The following is a 16,859-nucleotide window of genomic DNA, read 5'->3' on the forward strand; positions in this document are numbered from 1 at the left end:
AGCCTGTGAGTGACAGCTGTCCCCACCCCGGTTGCTCTCCGTGTTCCTGATGGAGATTTCAGCTCCGTGTGTGTTCTGGGAAGGTTTCCACGCTCCAGAGGCTTGGTGGAGCCTGCTGCAGAGCATCTCCTCCCAGCTCTGCACTCAGCCCTTGGCAGCAGTGGTGCTCAGCAGAGGAGCACAGGAACTGCTGCAATGAGGGCTGGAGCACCAGCATGGGGGGGACACCCAGACCCCCCGACCTGCGGGGCTGCCTCTGGTCACCCTCTGCTGCTCCTGGCCGTGCTGGGGCTCCTCAGCATTCCTGTGGCTCGTGGTGAGTACAGGGCCGTGGGAAGGACCAGAGACACCTGCCTGGATCCCACCTGGCTGCTCAGGGGCTGGGTGATGCCAGCCCCAAGCCTGGGGACCAACCCATGGCTCGGTGCTGTCAGATCCAGCCCTGGCTGGGGCTTTCCCCACAGGGGACACCTGGGCCATCCCAATCACCCTCCTGGGGCGGGGAAGGGGCCAGGGCAGGGGGTCCTCACCTGAGGAGGTGTTCTCCTGCCACAGGTGACTGTGGGCCCCCTCCTGCCATGACCTACTCCAGGCCATCCAGCGATGAGCACCCCAGCAGCTTCCCGGTGGGGTCCAGGGTGACGTTCACCTGCGCCGAGGGCGCCCGCAAGATCCCGGGGCTGCCGGACACCACGGAATGCCTGCCCGGCAACCTCTGGTCCAGGCTGCTGGACCCCTGCGGCCGTAAATACCCTCCTTTCTCTGAAACACAGCCCCGGGTCGACATCCCTGTCCCTCCTGGGGCTGCGCTGCGCTGGCACCGTCCCTGTCCCGAGGGACAAACCCCAAACCCGCTGTCCTGTGCCGCTGCCCCTCGGAGCCGCTGGTGGCCGCGGGGGCTGGGAGAGGGGTCAGTCGGGGGGTGGAGCTGGGGTCCTGTGCCCCCCCAGCCTGTGCATGTGCTCCCCATGTCCTACTAACCCCTTCCCCGGGCTCCTAACGCCGCTCCATCCCCGCTTTGGTGCCTGCAGCAGTTTGGCAGCCTGGTAAGGAACCCAAATTAACCTGCCATGAGCACCAGGAGCTTTCCAGAAGCATTCCCGTGATCCCAGGGTGTGTTTGGCACGCTCCTGGTGGGCAGCTCTTTCAGGCCGGCTTTCCTGGGCCGCCAGGGAGCTGCGCTGCCCCGACCAGGCTGAGGTTTGCTGCCCTGTCCAAGGAGGATGAGAGGAGGAATTTCTTCCCTGTGGGGACCAACGTGAGCTACGTCTGCCGGCCCGGCTACGAGAACACCTCGGAGAGCTCCCCCTCCAGCACTTGCCTCGAGAACCTGGCGTGGTCAGAAGCTGCTGAGCTGTGCAGGAGTGAGTATTTCTGCTCCACCCCATGCCCCAAGAAAGCAGCCTTGGCTGCTCCCAACCTGCATCCCAAAATGCAGCCTGGTTGTCATCATCCCAACAGCCCCATTAGCACAAAGCTGGGTGGATATTCCTTGTCATCCCTATTCAAGACTGAACAGCAGAACTATCAGTGATGTTCTTTCTTTATTTTTCTGCTGGCATAAACAGATGTGGTTTGATTTTCATGTTAGGGAATGTTTGGTTGGACTCGATGAGCTTACAGGTCTTTTCCAACCTTTTCACAATCCTAAAGGCGTTTTCACTGGGACGTGGCACATGCAGGGGACAAATCCCAATCTGCTATTCTAGCACTGAACTTCAAAATGAGGGCAAAGCATCCTCTTGTGACCCCCATGGAATATTAAGACTGGTGATGTGACAGGAAAATTTTTTCACAGTCAAGCACCTTCTTCCTAATCCACTGAGATGGAAACACCTCTGTGAGTGTGGAGCCTTTTGGGATCCCCACCTTCCCCTGCAGCTGAGTCTCGCTCCTGCCAGCCCGGCTGTGACGCCCATGGACTAAAATGCTTTGGAACCTTTGGGAATAACCCTCTAAGCCTGTGTCTGATGCCTCATTCAGCCTTCTTTGTGTCCCCCAGGGAGGTCCTGCGGCGCCCCGGGAGCGCCGCCCGGGGGGAGGATGGGGCCCCTCACGGACCTGCAGCTGGGAGCGCGGGTGGATGTGTTCTGTGAGGATGGGTGAGTGCTGGGCACTGCCACGGCGGGGCGGGGCTGGGACACAGCTGCAGAGTGGCACACAGCTGGAGGGAGGGGACCAGGGTCAGGATTCACCTTTTCCTTCAAGTGCCACCCAGAGCAGCTTTAAGTGTCCATTCCCAGCAGCACCAGCTGGTTGCACTCTCAGCTGATAACTCTAGACTTCAACATGAGTTATTTAAAATATTTCAGCGTAAGATAGTTGAGAGGTATTGAATAAAAAGAGTTACATGGGGATGTTTAAAATCCAGTTAAGTTCAGCTGGAAAAGTGCAGTGAAGCACAGTTTCCATCAGTCAGGAGCTGACTCATGGCTGCTGCCTGCTTTCAATCAGGGCCCAAATGCAGTGGACTGAGCTGAAATGTCAAGTTCTTGCTACTCCAGCCAGTGTTCCTCCCTCCCAAGCAGGATGCACCTGGCATCATCTGGCTTGTGCTGCCCAGCTCCAGACATAGCAGAGGGGTTTGTTCTCTCCCTCAGGATGTAATTAAAGAAAATGACAGCATGTCCCACCCTTCTTGAGAGAAAGGGGTTGAGAGAAACTTTGGAAATCCACAGCAGGGTGGAGGGATGATGTTGCTCATGTAATTTAGATCAGATAATTTCCATCATGTCCAGATGCTGAGGGCTTTAGCACAGGAGGGTAATTCAGAGATGGGGAAGGTGTCAGAACAAGATCCACGAGCTTCCAGCAAGCCAATGCAGAAACCACTTTAATTAGATGTGGATCGATCCCTGTTGCCCTCACTGGTTCCTGCTGTACATGAAGGATGTATCTGAATCCCAGAATCCCAGACTGGTTTGGGTCGGAAGAGAGTTTAAACCTCATCCAGTGCCATGCCCTGCCATGGGCAGGGACACCTTCCACTAGCCCAGGTGGCTCCAAGCCCCATCCAACCTGGCCTTGGAGACTTCCAGGGATGGGAAGTCCACAGGATCTCTGGGGAAAGTACCTTATCAGCTGAGAAAGTGCCCCTACAATGTGCAGGTGTTTGATTCTCTGGCAAAACTTCAGCAAAACAGCTGCACCTGACACCCCAAAGCAGGTGTTGGGCAGGAGGTGGCACTGGGGGACACTGGGGACCCTGCCCTGCCCCACCAGCACCGAGGGGTTTGGCAGATCCAGTTCCGTGACCCCAGCGAGCAGCAGCCAGGGCTGAGCCCCAGCCTTTGGAGGTGCTGTGTGTGCTCGGCAGGGAGCTGCAACCCTCGTCACCTCGTCCTGGAGGTGACAGCGGCGTGGGAAAGGCCCTGGATGGCGGCAGAATGAATCAACCCCAGCACTGCTGGGCTGGGAAACCGGCAGGGACGGAGTCTCTGATTCAGCAAATCCGTGTGGGAATCCACACCTCAGCTCGGCGCTGTCTGGCATTCCCGGAGAGCTGTGCCAGCCCCAGCTTCTCCCATTCCTGCCGTGGAAAATGCCGAGTCAGAGCAGAGAATCGCCTAAAATAGATTAACACAGATCCTGGAAGGAGTTCTGCTGGTAACCAGCAGTGTCAGCATCACCGCTGGCTTTACACTCCTGATCCTACTCATGCTGGGGGTGGGTGGGAAATATTCACAGATTTTGGATAGTTACACTGAATTTTTCCTCGTGTATTTTAGGTACAAAGTAGTTGGGAATAATTTCATCCGGTGCCAGCTGAAAGGAAACGATGTTGAATGGAGCGAACTTCCAACTTGTGAATGTGAGATTCATCTTTAATTGTGAGATAAAACCTTTTTACTTCACTCCAGCAGACCCTGCATCCCCATGACCAGTCTGAACCTCTCTTTGGATTGTTTCTGCTGATATTCTGTGGCTGATCTGTCTCTAACACTGCAGCTGAGAAAGGCCCATTCTGCTGCTGACACAGTTTCAGCAGTTTTGTTCCCACAAAATCAACATTTTTGTCATGACTGAAGGCGATGGGGTGAGATTTCCAGGAATCTTGAGTCAGGGCATGGCAAGCTGCTGTTTATTTGTTGGGGCCGTGTTGTGGGAGGGAGAAAGGTGTGAGAAGAGAAACACTTCAGGGACAAACAAGAGAGAATTGAGACAGGCAGCAGTGCTTTACCCATCTAGTGCTGGTTACCCACCTTCACTGTCCAAAGTTTATCTCCAGGAACCTTAGCTAGACTCAAACATTTAGTATTTTTATTAAAACCGAAGCTTTTAGCACACATACATTGTCCCTCTCTCCTGCAGTAATTACCTGCCCTCCACCTCCTCCAATCAGCCACGGGAGACACGACAGGGAAGGCATTGAAATTTTTGCTTTTAACTCCACGGTGACCTACAGCTGTGACCCCAACTTCCAGCTGGTCGGGAATGGGAGCATCCATTGTACGAGCAGGGACAAAACCAGCGGAGCCTGGAGCGGAGCCGCGCCCCAGTGCAAAGGTGGTTTCATCATTTCACTCATATTATTTATTATTATTCATTATTTATTGCTATTGAATATTGAATATTGAATATTGAATACTGAATATTGAGTATTTAGTATTTAATATTTAATGTTTAATATTGTATATTGTATATTGTATGTTGTATGTTGTAGATTTGTAGATTCGTAGATTTGTAAATTTGTAAATTTGTATATTTAATATTGAATATTGAATATTGAATATTTATATAATTATATATTTACTATTTATATATTTAGTATTTCTTATTAATTCAGTATTTAGGATGAATCAGCTTAAAATACTGTGGTTATGAGGTGCAGGAGGTGTCAAATGTCACTTGTAAGGAAATTTTAAAGGGGGAAAAGGCAGTGCTGGAGCAAGGACGGAGCGGTCTCTGCAAGGAAGGCAGAGTGCCCCGAGCAATGCTCACTCTTTGTCCCCCAGAGAAAAGCTCAGCTGTCAGACTCGGAGCACAAGACATGGAGAGGACAGCTCCTCCCAAAAGTGAGTTGAAATGACTCGACATTGAATCAAGTCCCATTTATTTTTCTCCTCTATCACATTTCTACGAAAGGCCACCCGATGAAGCTCACCCCGTGAATTTCCTTTTCTCAGGTCCGCAGGGAAATGGAATCCAGCCCTCTAAGAAAACTTCCATGTGGGAGATGAAGCTCAGCCTCTATCAAAAGGCGCTCCAAAATACCATTTCCTTCTCCCAGTCTTCCTCTTTCTTCAGGAAACCAGGTCAGTCCTGGAGGGATGATGACATCAGTGGCACTTCCTGCTTACTCCCAGCCCTAAAACTCAAGAGTTTTCTTTTTTTCCCCCCATATTTCTGTTTCAGTGAGCAGGAGCTGGGCTGCCTCAGAGTTCAGATTTGTTCTACCTTTGTACAAATCCCCAAAATCCTATTTTGGGACCAGCAAAGGATTCATGTGTCCTCTAAAGTACATGGGGATCCTCCCCCAACCCGGCTGCTTTCAAAACTTGAAATGGTCCAAAGCTGCATCATTTCATGGAAGTGAGTGGGGTTTTTGTCATGTTCTGTTCTCCGTAAGTTTTCTCTGTATAATTTATATTTTTTGCTGGTTGGGCATCTGGTTCACAACTCAGCTTTGGCTGCACTGACCTCCCATTCTAAAAAAGCTTTGCTTCATCTGAAATACATTTCAATTTATCAATTCTTCCTTGCCCTCACCTTATTACAGCTCTTTTTTTTTTTTAACTCAGTTTTTGGGCCTTTTGAAAAGCAAGAGATAACTTTGTACCACATAGCCCTGAGAGTGCCAGGGCTCCTGTCCTTGCTCTGAGGTGCTGATGCCAACCTTGTTCCACACAGGGAGGTCGTGGGTGGCCAGGAGGAGCTGGACACGGCGGAGGTGCTGCTCCTCCAGATTCCCCACCTGCTGCAAAGGATGATTCCATCCAGGAAAGGGTGAGTGTTGGCTCTGTGGGACGCGCTGGGAGCTGTAATTGTGTCATTGTAAGCAGGGCAGACACAACACCCGCTGGAGGGTCTCAGTGTCCAACTGGGGGATGGTGAGAAGTGTTTCTCTGGTGTCAGGGTCAAGCTGAGTTTGCCCATCCCTGGCTTTTGTCTCTTGGGTCAAAGTCAGAAAATCTTTAACTGTTCCTCGTCTGTTCCAAAAGTGCCCCATGCAATGGTCACACTTATCAGGACCCTTACACTTTGCTCTGAGATAAAGGATGACCTCAGTCAGGTCTGTCCCACATATAAAATGTAACTTTTTAATGGCGATGTTTTAGCATTCCAAGAAATCGATTGCAAGTTACTCCCGCAAGCATTGGCTGATTTCCATACTTGCTCCTCCCATCTGCGTTTTTCTTACAGCAGTTGCCTTCCAGCACCGTGACTCCAGCTGTGATTCCTGCTCATCCCACCAGAGTTTCAGAGGCTGCATTGTCCCAGAAACCCTCAGACCTCCGGCAGAAGTTCCTCCGGGGCCCGGCTATGTCACGCCCAGCCTGATGCTGTGTTTCCAGGGCCGCAGGTTTTCTGCTCGCTGGCAACGCCACAGCAAACCCTAAATACAGCCCCAGCCTCCCTGGGGAGCTGAGCTGCTCCCGTAACTTCCCAGGAATTCCAGCCGTGGATCCAGCTGCCAGTGGGGCTGAAAAGCAAAGCACGGATTTCCCCGTCCTGCAGAGTTATGAGCTGACTTCTTTTAGGAAACCGTGGTACTCGGTTATTAAATGGTTTGATCTTTGTATCCTGAGTGGTTTAAGCCCTTCCTTTAGGAAAAGCTTCTTGTATCAGCCCCAAAGTTCCTTGCAGTTTTGGTTTCTACCACAGGAAGATAAAGCCACGTGTGGGCCGGGCATCCCTAATCTCGTAACGTAAAGGAGCCACTTCTGCTTTCCAGAGGGAGGGAGGCAGCTCAGTCATGCTGTGAGCACACCAAGCACTCCCAGATACAGAAATACAGCTCCTAAATATCCTCCCCAGTGCTGCCACCCTGCAACAGAGGGACAGGAAATGTCATGCTCATTCCTTTGGCTGCCTACCCCAATTTTGTTCTTAAAGACCTAAAACTCCCAAAGCCTTTCTGGGTTTTTATTTATATTTAGTGATAAATGGCAGTTGTTTATAAAGTCTGTAAATTCAGCTCCCTGCTGTTCCCTTGTCATATTTTATTCTCTTTTTCAGGAAGGAATCAGCTTTTAGGTATACCCTGGCAATGTTCAGGTCTGATGTTCAGTCAGTTCTTTATCAGCACTCTGAACATTTATTTTCTAAATGACATTCAGGGCAAGTTAAACTCAGTTATACCAAAAAAAAAAAAAGTAGTAAAGGAGGAAATCAAATCCATGCAGGAATGTGTGGGAATGTGTTTCTGGGAAGTGGTCTGGAAAAGGAAGCTGGAATTACACCTCCCTTAATCCCATTCAGCCACCCTGGGCCTGAGCCCTGCAGCCCCTGAGCTGTGGCTCAGCCCATGCAGACCCAGGGGCCAGTCCCAGAGGGTTTTGGGAGCTGAGGCTGAGTTTCTGTGGGAGGCCTGGAGCAGCTCCAGCGCTGTTCTTGCTGGCAGGTTTTGCCGGACACCTCCCGCTGCCCCAGCCCTGCACCAGCTCGGGTCAGGCTGCTCTCTGAGCGTGTCCTTCTGCCACCAGCAGCTGCTTGGCCTGATTCCTGCCGTGCAGGGAGGGATGTCCGGGCCAGATAAAGCAAGTGGCCCTCGCTGGCTGGGCAGGCACGGAGCTGCTATCGTGGGGCTCAGCTGCTGCGTGGGAGGAGCCGGTGCTCCCCCGGTTCCTGGGGCAAAAAAGGGGCAGCAAATGTGGGTGCAGAGGGGCAGGGCTGAGCCAGGCCGGTGGTATAGACATCTCCTGTTTCCTCCTCAAGCAGGAAAACAACCCGGCTCAAGGGTCCAGCCTGTTAGCAAGAGGATTTTACTGAGCTGAAGCTGCAGCCCTTGGTTCTGTGAGCAGAGCCACTCCCTGCGGGGGCTGGGCATCATGTGAAGCCTTTGCCAGAGACTTTTCAGCATCTCCTGCCCCGTGCCAAGGTCACTGCCCTGAGCTAATACAGGAGAATTCCCCAGAATTTAAGGTGTGGTTTTTTTCCTGTTAACAGATTTCTTCAGCGTTACGCAGCCCCCATCCCCGTTCAGGCCAGTGACTGTAAAAACGCAGCCAAGGTGTCTCCAAGTAGTTTGTCACGGTGCTTACAAGGAAGTATTTTAAAGGAATACGTTATCCAAGGTGCTGGATTCCTCCCTTAGGAAAACATCTCTGCGTCTCATTGCAAATGCCTTTGTTACATCTGCTGGGGATGAAATTGTACTGGAAAGGAAAATAAAATGGAAATTTAAAAAAAATAGAGTAAAAGAGGTAAGTTTGAGCTTCTCAGCGGAAACATCACTGTTTCCTGGATAACAAAGGGAAGCAGGAAGGTGCAGGTCGGCTGCTGCTGGCTGCCCTTTCCTCGGGGTGGCAGGACTCATTCCCCTTCCTGCCGTTTTTGCTTTGGGTCTTTTGTTTTCCTTTGGCACTTGACAGCTTTGGAAGAAGGGGGGTCTTCACCTTTAGAAGGTGCAGAGTAACGCTGAGAAGCAGCTGCTGAGGCAGCGGGTTCCCGGAGAGCCGCTCTTTGGGATGCCAGGCGTGACTGGTGGAGGGGGCACCGCGGCCACCGCGTTTTCCACACCCAGTCCCACTCCCCCCCTCACACACGGCTTTCGTCAGAGATTTCCCGGAGCTGAGCTGGCCGGGAGGGGCGGGCGGGGGCTCCGGCTGCGGAGCTCGGACCAGCCCCGCGGGAGTGGCTCCGGTGTCCGGGCAGTGCCGGGGGGCCGCGATGGGCTCCGGCCGCTGCTGCTCGCTGCTGCTGCTGCTGCTGCTGCTGCTGCTGCCCGCGGCCTGGGGTGAGCCCCTGCGGAGGGGTGGGGTGTGCGGGGAGCCCGGCTCGCCGGGCGTGGGTGTTCCCTGGGTGCGGGAGCGCTCTGCGCGTCCGCGGGCGTGCGCTCGTGTGTGCGAGTGTGTGCTCCGTGCGTGATCCTTGTGAGTGTGTGTGATCCATGGGAGTGTGTGTGATCCTTGTGAGTGTGTGTGATCCTTGTGAGTGTGTGCTCCGTGCGTTATCCTTGTGAGTGTGTGTGATCCTTGTGAGTGTGTGCTCCGTGCGTTATCCTTGTGAGTGTGTGTGATCCTTGTGAGTGTGTGCTCCGTGTGTGATCCATGGGAGTGTGTGTGATCCTTGTGAGTGTGTGCTCCGTGTGTGATCCATGGGAGTGTGTGTGATCCTTGTGAGTGTGTGCTCCGTGTGTGATCCATGGGAGTGTGTGTGATCCTTGTGAGTGTGTGCTCCGTGCGTTATCCTTGTGAGTGTGTGTGATCCATGGGAGTGTGTGTGCTCCGTGTGTGATCCTTGTGAGTGTGTGTGATCCTTGTGTGATCCTTGTGAGTGTGTGCTCCGTGCGTTATCCTTGTGAGTGTGTGTGATCCTTGTGAGTGTGTGCTCCGTGCGTGATCCATGGGAGTGTGTGTGATCCTTGTGAGTGTGTGCTCCGTGTGTTATCCTTGTGAGTGTGTGTGATCCATGGGAGTGTGTGTGCTCCGTGTGTTATCCATGTGCATATGTGTGATCCTTGTGAGTGTGTGTGCTCCGTGTGTGATCCTTGTGAGTGTGTGTGCTCCGTGTGTGATCCATGGGAGTGTGTGTGCTCCGTGTGTTATCCATGGGAGTGTGTGTGATCCTTGTGTGATCCTTGTGAGTGTGTGCTCCGTGTGTGATCCTTGTGAGTGTGTGTGCTCCGTGTGTGATCCATGGGAGTGTGTGTGATCCTTGTGAGTGTGTGCTCCGTGTGTGATCCTTGTGAGTGTGTGTGATCCATGGGAGTGTGTGTGATCCATGGGAGTGTGTGTGCTCCGTGTGTTATCCATGTGCATATGTGTGATCCTTGTGAGTGTGTGTGCTCCGTGTGTGATCCTTGTGAGTGTGTGCTCCGTGTGTTATCCGTGTGTGTGTGTGCTCCGTGTGTTATCCATGGGAGCGTGTGTTATCCTTATGAGTGTGTCTCCGTGTGTGCCCCATACCCACATCCATGTGTGCTCTGTGCGGGTTTGTGTGCTCTGTTCCCACGTACCTCGAGTCTGTGTGCCCCTGGCGCTGCCCCTGGGTGTGCTCCGTGTGTCCTGCTCCGTGTGCCGCCCGTTCCCACAGGCTCTGCGTGTGCCCAGCCCGGGCTACAAAAGCAGCAGCAGAAGCCCCGCTAAATCCTCGTTTATTTTCCCACAGGGGACTGCGGGCCGCTGCCAAATATCAGCCACGCCGAGCCCCGAGGGGACACCAAACACCAGGAAAGCTTCAGTGTGGGCTCCACGGTGACCTACAGCTGTGTCCCGGGTTACACCAAGCTCCCCTTTCTCTCCGACACCATCCGCTGCCTGCCAAATTCCCAGTGGTCCAGCCTGCTGGAGTTCTGTGGCCGTAAGCGTTTCCCTTTCTCTGACACAAGGAGGGTGCAGGCTGCTTGTGAAAACATCCACGGCTTTGGCAATCGCTGCCTCAGGGGTTTCCTCATCTGCAGCGACACAGGATGAAGTGGTTTGGCCACTTCTCTCGCTGCCCTTTTTTCCTACACGCCACCGAGGCTGTTGGAGCCCCGTGCTGGCACTTGTGTGTTAATAAATATAGAGGAACAGCTTGGGAAGCACATGGAAAAGGGGAAGGACTGCAGGGGTGAAGCACTGACTGACCAAAGGGTTAAACAAGGGTGGAGGTTTGGCTTTGGGGACTTGGAAACTTCTACAGTGAGAATTGGCTGCACTTTCCCTCCTCAGAGAATTCCCTGGTGGAAGAGGCCAGGGAGGAGGGCACTGTTTGGGACACCCATGTTCGTAGTGAGGCTCGTGCGTTATTGCTCGGATTTATGTTCATAGTTGAAAGCTAAATATTGTTATTTTTGCTCTGTTTCTGTTGTCTCTGTGGCTGCCAGGCAGCTGTCCCCGACCGCCATCCGTGCCATTTGCTGGGATATCACCACAAGATCAAAGGCAGAACTTCTACGCCGTTAATACCACGGTGAGGTACATCTGTCGCCTGGGCTATGAAAACACCACAGACCAGCCGCCCACCAGCACCTGTCTGGACAACTTAACGTGGACAAAAGTTCCTGAGCTGTGTCAGAGTGAGTGTCTCCGTGTCATTTCACTTTCTCCAGCACTCTGTTCCAAATGCCACATCTGTATTTTAAAATTGCTCTTTTCTAATGCCATTTAACATGAAATGCCATTAACTGCCTGGTTTGACATTGCCGTACTGCCATGGAAATTAAGTCTGTGGGGTTTTTCCCAGCCTCACAGTGTCCTAAGGATAATCTTACTCTTTTTTAGAGAAATCTTGTGGTATTCCAGCCAATCCAGAACACGGCCAAATTATTGCAGATGATCACCTGCTGGGTGCAAGAGCCAAGGTGGTTTGTGACCGTGGGTGAGTGTGAAGCTGCTCCCCACTGCATCCCAGTTGCGCAGCCAGAGTCACTGGGGTGTGAACTGGGACGTGGGGCTCTGCCCATACCGAGTCCTCAGCACCCCTTGTGGCACATTCTTGGCTGGTGACAACAAGCTGATTTTGGGATGTGCCTTTTGCTCCTGCAGGTACAGATTAGAGGGAGCATCACCTTTCATCAGGTGTCTCCTACAGGGAAACAAAGCTGCCTGGAGTCCTCTTCCAGCTTGTCAGGGTAAGTGAAGTTGCCCAGTGCTTGACTGGAAATACCAAATATTCCAACCCAGAAATGCTCCTTTTCTGGTTTACTTCACTGAGTGAAGTCAGGTCAGCATCCCCACAAGGGGAAAGCTGCTATCACAAAGCAGGGACTCCCCGGGAGCATCACTGCTGCCTTCTGCCTGTGAAAGCCTGACAGAAGCAGCGTCCCCTCAGGCTGCTGAGAAGAGCATCCCAGGGGTCACCTCCTGAACTCTTTTCTCTTCCTCCCACAGCTATTTCCTGTCCCCCTCCTCCAGCCATCCCCCACGGGCAGCACAGTGGTAACAGCTCGGACGAGTTTGTGTTCGGCTCCGTCACAACCTACACGTGCGAGCCGGGGCTGGAGCTCGTGGGACAGGACACCCTGAGCTGCACCACGGAGAACGGGACCCACGGCACCTGGAGCGGGGCCCCTCCCGAGTGCCGGGGTGAGCACTCATCCCTCTCCTCACAACCATCCCGGTCCCCAGCAGTTTTTCTTGCACAAGCAGGCATGGTTTTACATTTTCCCTTCAAGAGGAACAGGCAGAAATGTAATTAACCATGTGTGAAATGTAGCAGTGACTGCAAAGCTGGTGGAGTGAACTTAGAAGGGATTTATATCTCGTGTCCAGCAACACCCAGGCAATAAAGCCAAGTAGAACAGCAGAATCCCCTCTGTCCATAAGGCCTGGAGTGTCACAAGAGGTCCCTGTCCCTGCCCATGTGATGTTGACTCCTCACTGAGCGATTATGTACATTATGTGCGAGTTGAGCACCACATAAAACAGCATTTTGAGTGCTTTTCCTTTGTCTCTCTCTAGTTAAAACCACAGCAGAGACAAACCAAACCAAACCTTTGGAAGACAACCCTTACTGGCTGGGTAAGAGCTCCATTTCTTAAAAGTCCTGTTAATTGCTGCAATTGCACCACATTTTGGGCTTCATATTTTTAACACCCAGTTCATTGTTTCCCTCCCCAGCAAGCATCCTCATTCCGAGTTGCATCGGTAGGTAGCTTAAAACTGAAAGTACGTTTTCCTACCCCAAAGCTGTTTGCTGTTAAATACCTGGAGTCAATGGTTGATTTCACTCTCCCTTTCCCTTCTTTGTTAGTTCCCCCAGTAGTCCTTGGAATTCTAGCTGGGATCATCATGAGACGGAAAGAGAGTGAGAAGCAGTAAGCGACACTAAGCTGCCCCTCGTAAATCATAACCTTCCCTAGGGATAAGTGACTATTTCCTTTCAAGCCCTGCACCTTCATTACATTTGCATGCTTAGCACTATCTTTTCGTGTTGCTAAGTTTCTTTTTTTTCTACAAATTTTCTCCTCTCTGTCTCTTCAGCTCTTATGATGTGAGTTTACAAAAGCACGAGACGAAGGGAAGGGATGCAGTGATGCGCCCGGAGGTAACGCATGAGAAGAAGCAGCCCAAGCCCTGGAATTACTATTTTTGGTAGGTTTGCTTGTTCACCTGCCCAAAACCTTGTGTCAGACTTCTGGCGACAGCCAGGGGTCTCACTGGTGCTGAGCACACCCGTGCAGAACATCTCTGAGCAGTTTTTGACTTTCAAACACCACGATGAACATCCCGCTGTCCAAAGGGCGCCGGCTGCCTCACAGGAGGGTTCGGGCTTTGCTGGCTGCTCTCTGGAGGCATTTCCCCTGCATCTCTCATCCACAGCCACACAGGGAATTGCCACGTGTGTCCCAGCTGTGAGGAGCAGCTCCACGGTGACCTGTCCCCTCTCTCGGAGCCCGCGCGCCGCGGCTGCACCGCCTGCCAGGACTGGCTGAGCTCCCAGCCCCAAAAACCCCGCACCTACTCGGTCCCCAGCATTGGGGACGGGGACAGACCAAGCGCAGCAGGCACCAGGTACAGCATCAACAGGGGCTTGCTTCTGCTCCCCTGGTATGGGCCCATGGAAAGCAAAACAAGGGGAAAGGGGGAGAAAGCATCTTTGTGTGGAGAGAGCGAGTTTGGCGGTTGGAATTCATGTGGTTGCTGTTTTAGAGGCAGCAAGTGTTTGATATTTAGAAAGCAGTGGCTCTGTCGGGCAGCAGGTGTTTTTGGAAAGCCACACACTCAGGTTGTTCTCTCTCTCTCTCTCTCTCTGCATTCAGCTCTCCTGCCAAAGCTGTGGATGTGCTGAGGGGAGATGGCACAGGAGAAGCTGCTCCGTGGTGGAGTGAGGCAGAGCAGCCCATGGACCACAAAAGGTCAGTCTTCCACCTAAAAATACCCAGTTGCCACGGTTGGCCTGGACAAAAATCACTTCAGAATGGAGTAGAACTGTGCTTATCAGAGAATCCTGGAATGGTTTGGGTTGGAAGGGACCTTAAAGCTCATCTCCTTCCCACCCCCTGCCATGGGCGGGGACACCTTCCCCTATCCCAGGCTGCTCCAAGCCCCAGAAGCATGGCCTGGAAGGCACATCCATGCTCTTAGTGCACATCCTCAACGGTTCTTCTCCACAGTGACCACATCTGTCCCATCTGTGAGAGCTGGCTCCGTGCCCACACTGGCCAGGATGGCAACAGTGCTGTGACACCGGGGGAGTGGCGGGACAAGGGGTGAGTGTGGCCAGTGCAGGCAGCTCCTGTCCAGCTCCTCTCAGCAGCAGCACCGCAGTGTGTGCCCAGTGCCCTCAAAACTGAGAGTTCACTGCTTTACTTAAAATAGAAATAGGTGGCAGTGTGTGAATGTTGGTGGCGTTTGCTCCCAGCCCTGTGCCAGGGCAGAAGTGTGGGGCCTGTTCGAGCAGAGAGATGTGAAACCGGGTGAGGTTTATTCAGACGGTGCTTGTGGGGTTTCCTTGGGTGTCTCTGAAGCAGCCTGTGCCCCTCAGCTGTGCTCACCTGGCTCGGCCTTGTGTTCTTTGGAGCTCTGGTTTTGGTTAAGCAGCAAAGAGCCCAAGTGAGACCCTACAGCAGGAGCCTCTTTTCACCCACTGCCCAGGGCTTTTCCCACTTGTGGGTATGGTTCATTTGCCTGTGGCAAGGTCAGGTTTCGGGCCAGAGCAGTGATGACGTGAGCAAGGTAAGCCTATTGGCTCAGTTTATTTATTTATCTTCTGACATTTGCCCATGAGAGACCGATGTTCTCTCAGGCTCACAAAGCTTCCTTAAGAGAGTCACCACTGACAGAGGCAAATTCATAGGAGAAAACAGACCAACATGGTTTGACATGCATCTGCTTGCTTTGGCTTTAGGAAGTGTGAACTCCTTGTTGCTGTGTTTGTTTGGGTTTTTTTTTTCATTTATTCTTGTGAGTGCCTGGCTGTGGGCCCCAATCCTGGGGGAGCAGTTCCAGATCTGCATTCTTGAATCACTGCTTATTTGAGTTTAAAAAGTGAAATTGTGAAGGAAAACAGCTCTTGTGGGTGCTGGAGCCTGTGCAGGGTGCTTTGGAGAGGGGCAGGTTCTGTCACGATCCCGTTGGGACTCACCCTCACCTCTCTCCCCACAGCTCGTGGGGCACTGTCTGCCCTCCCTGCACGGACCAGCAGCTCCTGTCTCTTGTCCACGGGGACACATCCAGCAGCCCTGTGTGTCCCCTGGCCGCGGAGGGGAGCCTGGTCCACCTGGTCCCTCTGCACAGCCCCGGCTGCCACGTCTGCCCCGTGTGCGCGGTGCCCACCCACGCTCACCTGTGCCAGCCCCAGCGCCTGGCACCCGACGGTAGGAGCTGCACGGGGCACCCCAAACACCCCGGGCTCTCTGGGGAGGGGGCCAGGGCTCCACAAACCCTCCCCAGGCCGAGGGACTCGCCCTGATTACTGCTTGTTTCCCGTTGCAGGATAAATCCAGCGGCTGAGGAGGGAAGGGGAGTTCTGACACCGATCCCTGGTGCTGTCAGGGGTTCGGTTCTTAGTGCAATAAAGAGACCTGAAGTCAAAGGTCTGACTTCACCTGACTTGGCAAAGAAGCAGAAAAATCAAACATACTTCAAACCCAGCTCTGTGTTGGTTTAATACCTACTTTTTTGTTTATTTTTGTATGAACAAAGTATTTTTGCAGCTCTTAAAGCCAGAGTTCAAAAAGTCAGTAAACGTTTCTTTCCACTAGGAAAATAATTTCCTCTTTGCACAATCTTATGTGATTTATTTGTATTTTTAAACTACTTTTTTTGACTGGGGTTCTTTTCCTAGTGTGCAGATAGAAGTACAAGATTTACAGTATTTCTAGTAAAACTGTTCTGTAAATAAAAGGAATGTAAAATAAGGAATACTGCTATCCTGGCTCTGGGGTTTATTTCATAGTTACTAATCAAGCCTTTTGCAGTCTCATTCTTTGGCGGATGTATTCAAGTTCATTAATTACTTCTGCTCAGTTAATTGCTGTTGTTGCACTGGTGTCCCATGTCTGGCCTTTTCTGAGAATGGCAATGATGGAGGTGGGGCAGCGCTGCTGGGTGGGAGCCCGTGTGCACTCTGGGCAGCACCTGGGCATGTGCCAGGGAAGGTGTGAGCTCTGCCCAGGTAGAACCTTTTCCCTGGGTGGACCCTGAGTGTTCCTGCACTGGTTTTATTTTCTCTGCCTAAAAAACCAGGCTGCAGCTGCAGCGGGGTGTTCAGAGAACTAAACTACGTGTTCCATGCTCAGCTTGTGCTCCCCTTTTGCTTTGCTATGGGGACAAAATATTGATAAAGCAGAAGCTGAAACATTTACCTTTCTGCTTTATCGGTGTTTGCAGGAGATTGGGTTGGGGTTTTGGTTATTCTGGAGAAATAGGGGCAGTGCCACAGGGAAACAAAAGTGCCAGACCCTTATCAGACTCTGCTGTTGTGTTTGTTATCGTACTGGGATACAGAGCATTCCCGTGGGGTTGTGCTGGCAGGTGGGGTCCTGCTGAGAGGAGAGGGAGAGGCAGTGGCCACCCGGCTTTTCCGAGCGTGACCAGATTTACAGCGCACAGGCCATTCACGCACCCGGCGTTGCATGTTTTGCTGCACGTGTGGGTGGTGCAGCACCGTGACAGGAGGACAAGGGCTCTTCCAAGGAAACCTTGGTGATCTCGCGCTGAATCCCAAGGGTAGGATGAAGAACGAGAAACTTTCCCAAGGCGGACACTCCCCGAGTTCAGAGAGCTGATTACGGGAAGGCGTGCACTGCATGCTGGCTTACGCAGCCC

The 16,859-nt window shown here is 52.5% G+C and overlaps 2 protein-coding genes across 3 annotated transcripts in view; both read left to right on the plus strand.

Annotated features, from left to right (window-relative positions):
• Window positions 1-16,859, plus strand: part of CR1 (complement C3b/C4b receptor 1 (Knops blood group)) — a 60,514-nt gene that overhangs the window by 17,428 nt on the left and 26,227 nt on the right. The window contains exons 23-44 of the mRNA XM_032133529.1: window positions 11-316; window positions 556-744; window positions 1,173-1,364; window positions 2,003-2,102; window positions 3,729-3,811; window positions 4,312-4,506; window positions 4,956-5,015; window positions 5,127-5,255; window positions 5,356-5,532; window positions 5,823-5,946; window positions 8,721-8,899; window positions 10,273-10,464; window positions 10,973-11,164; window positions 11,979-12,173; window positions 12,549-12,608; window positions 12,708-12,734; window positions 12,841-12,904; window positions 13,071-13,181; window positions 13,410-13,601; window positions 13,850-13,945; window positions 14,204-14,299; window positions 15,195-15,406. Of these exons, the coding sequence (XP_031989420.1) occupies window positions 11-316; window positions 556-744; window positions 1,173-1,364; window positions 2,003-2,102; window positions 3,729-3,811; window positions 4,312-4,506; window positions 4,956-5,015; window positions 5,127-5,255; window positions 5,356-5,532; window positions 5,823-5,946; window positions 8,721-8,899; window positions 10,273-10,464; window positions 10,973-11,164; window positions 11,979-12,173; window positions 12,549-12,608; window positions 12,708-12,734; window positions 12,841-12,904; window positions 13,071-13,181; window positions 13,410-13,601; window positions 13,850-13,945; window positions 14,204-14,299; window positions 15,195-15,406 (3,171 nt within the window). The remainder of the gene's footprint in view (window positions 1-10; window positions 317-555; window positions 745-1,172; window positions 1,365-2,002; window positions 2,103-3,728; window positions 3,812-4,311; window positions 4,507-4,955; window positions 5,016-5,126; window positions 5,256-5,355; window positions 5,533-5,822; window positions 5,947-8,720; window positions 8,900-10,272; window positions 10,465-10,972; window positions 11,165-11,978; window positions 12,174-12,548; window positions 12,609-12,707; window positions 12,735-12,840; window positions 12,905-13,070; window positions 13,182-13,409; window positions 13,602-13,849; window positions 13,946-14,203; window positions 14,300-15,194; window positions 15,407-16,859) is intronic.
• CD55 (CD55 molecule (Cromer blood group)) lies at window positions 8,600-16,062 on the plus strand. 2 transcript variants are annotated; one of them, XM_032132760.1, is made up of 15 exons: window positions 8,600-8,899; window positions 10,273-10,464; window positions 10,973-11,164; window positions 11,370-11,466; window positions 11,634-11,719; window positions 11,979-12,173; window positions 12,549-12,608; window positions 12,708-12,734; window positions 12,841-12,904; window positions 13,071-13,181; window positions 13,410-13,637; window positions 13,850-13,945; window positions 14,204-14,299; window positions 15,195-15,406; window positions 15,525-16,062. In XM_032132760.1, exons 1-15 carry the CDS (start codon window positions 8,833-8,835, stop codon window positions 15,527-15,529), a joined length of 1,728 nt encoding a protein of 575 aa, XP_031988651.1. In that variant the 5' UTR covers window positions 8,600-8,832; the 3' UTR covers window positions 15,530-16,062. The 2 variants fall into 2 exon arrangements, with proteins under 2 accessions (XP_031988651.1, XP_031988652.1); XM_032132761.1 differs by having other exon boundaries at window positions 8,603-8,899; window positions 13,410-13,601.

This window comes from Corvus moneduloides, chromosome 24, assembly GCF_009650955.1.
Source record: "Corvus moneduloides isolate bCorMon1 chromosome 24, bCorMon1.pri, whole genome shotgun sequence".
Lineage (NCBI taxonomy): Eukaryota > Metazoa > Chordata > Aves > Passeriformes > Corvidae > Corvus > Corvus moneduloides.

Excerpts from the sequence above, each read along its gene's own strand:
- CD55 (XM_032132760.1), top strand. The coding sequence starts at position 8,833 with ATGGGCTCCGGCCGCTGCTGCTCGCTGCTGCTGCTGCTGCTGCTGCTG. Across the intron at positions 12,905-13,070 it reads CGGAAAGAGAGTGAGAAGCA|CTCTTATGATGTGAGTTTAC; the intron begins GTAAGCGACACT and ends CTGTCTCTTCAG. Across the intron at positions 13,182-13,409 it reads CCCTGGAATTACTATTTTTG|CCACACAGGGAATTGCCACG; the intron begins GTAGGTTTGCTT and ends TCTCATCCACAG.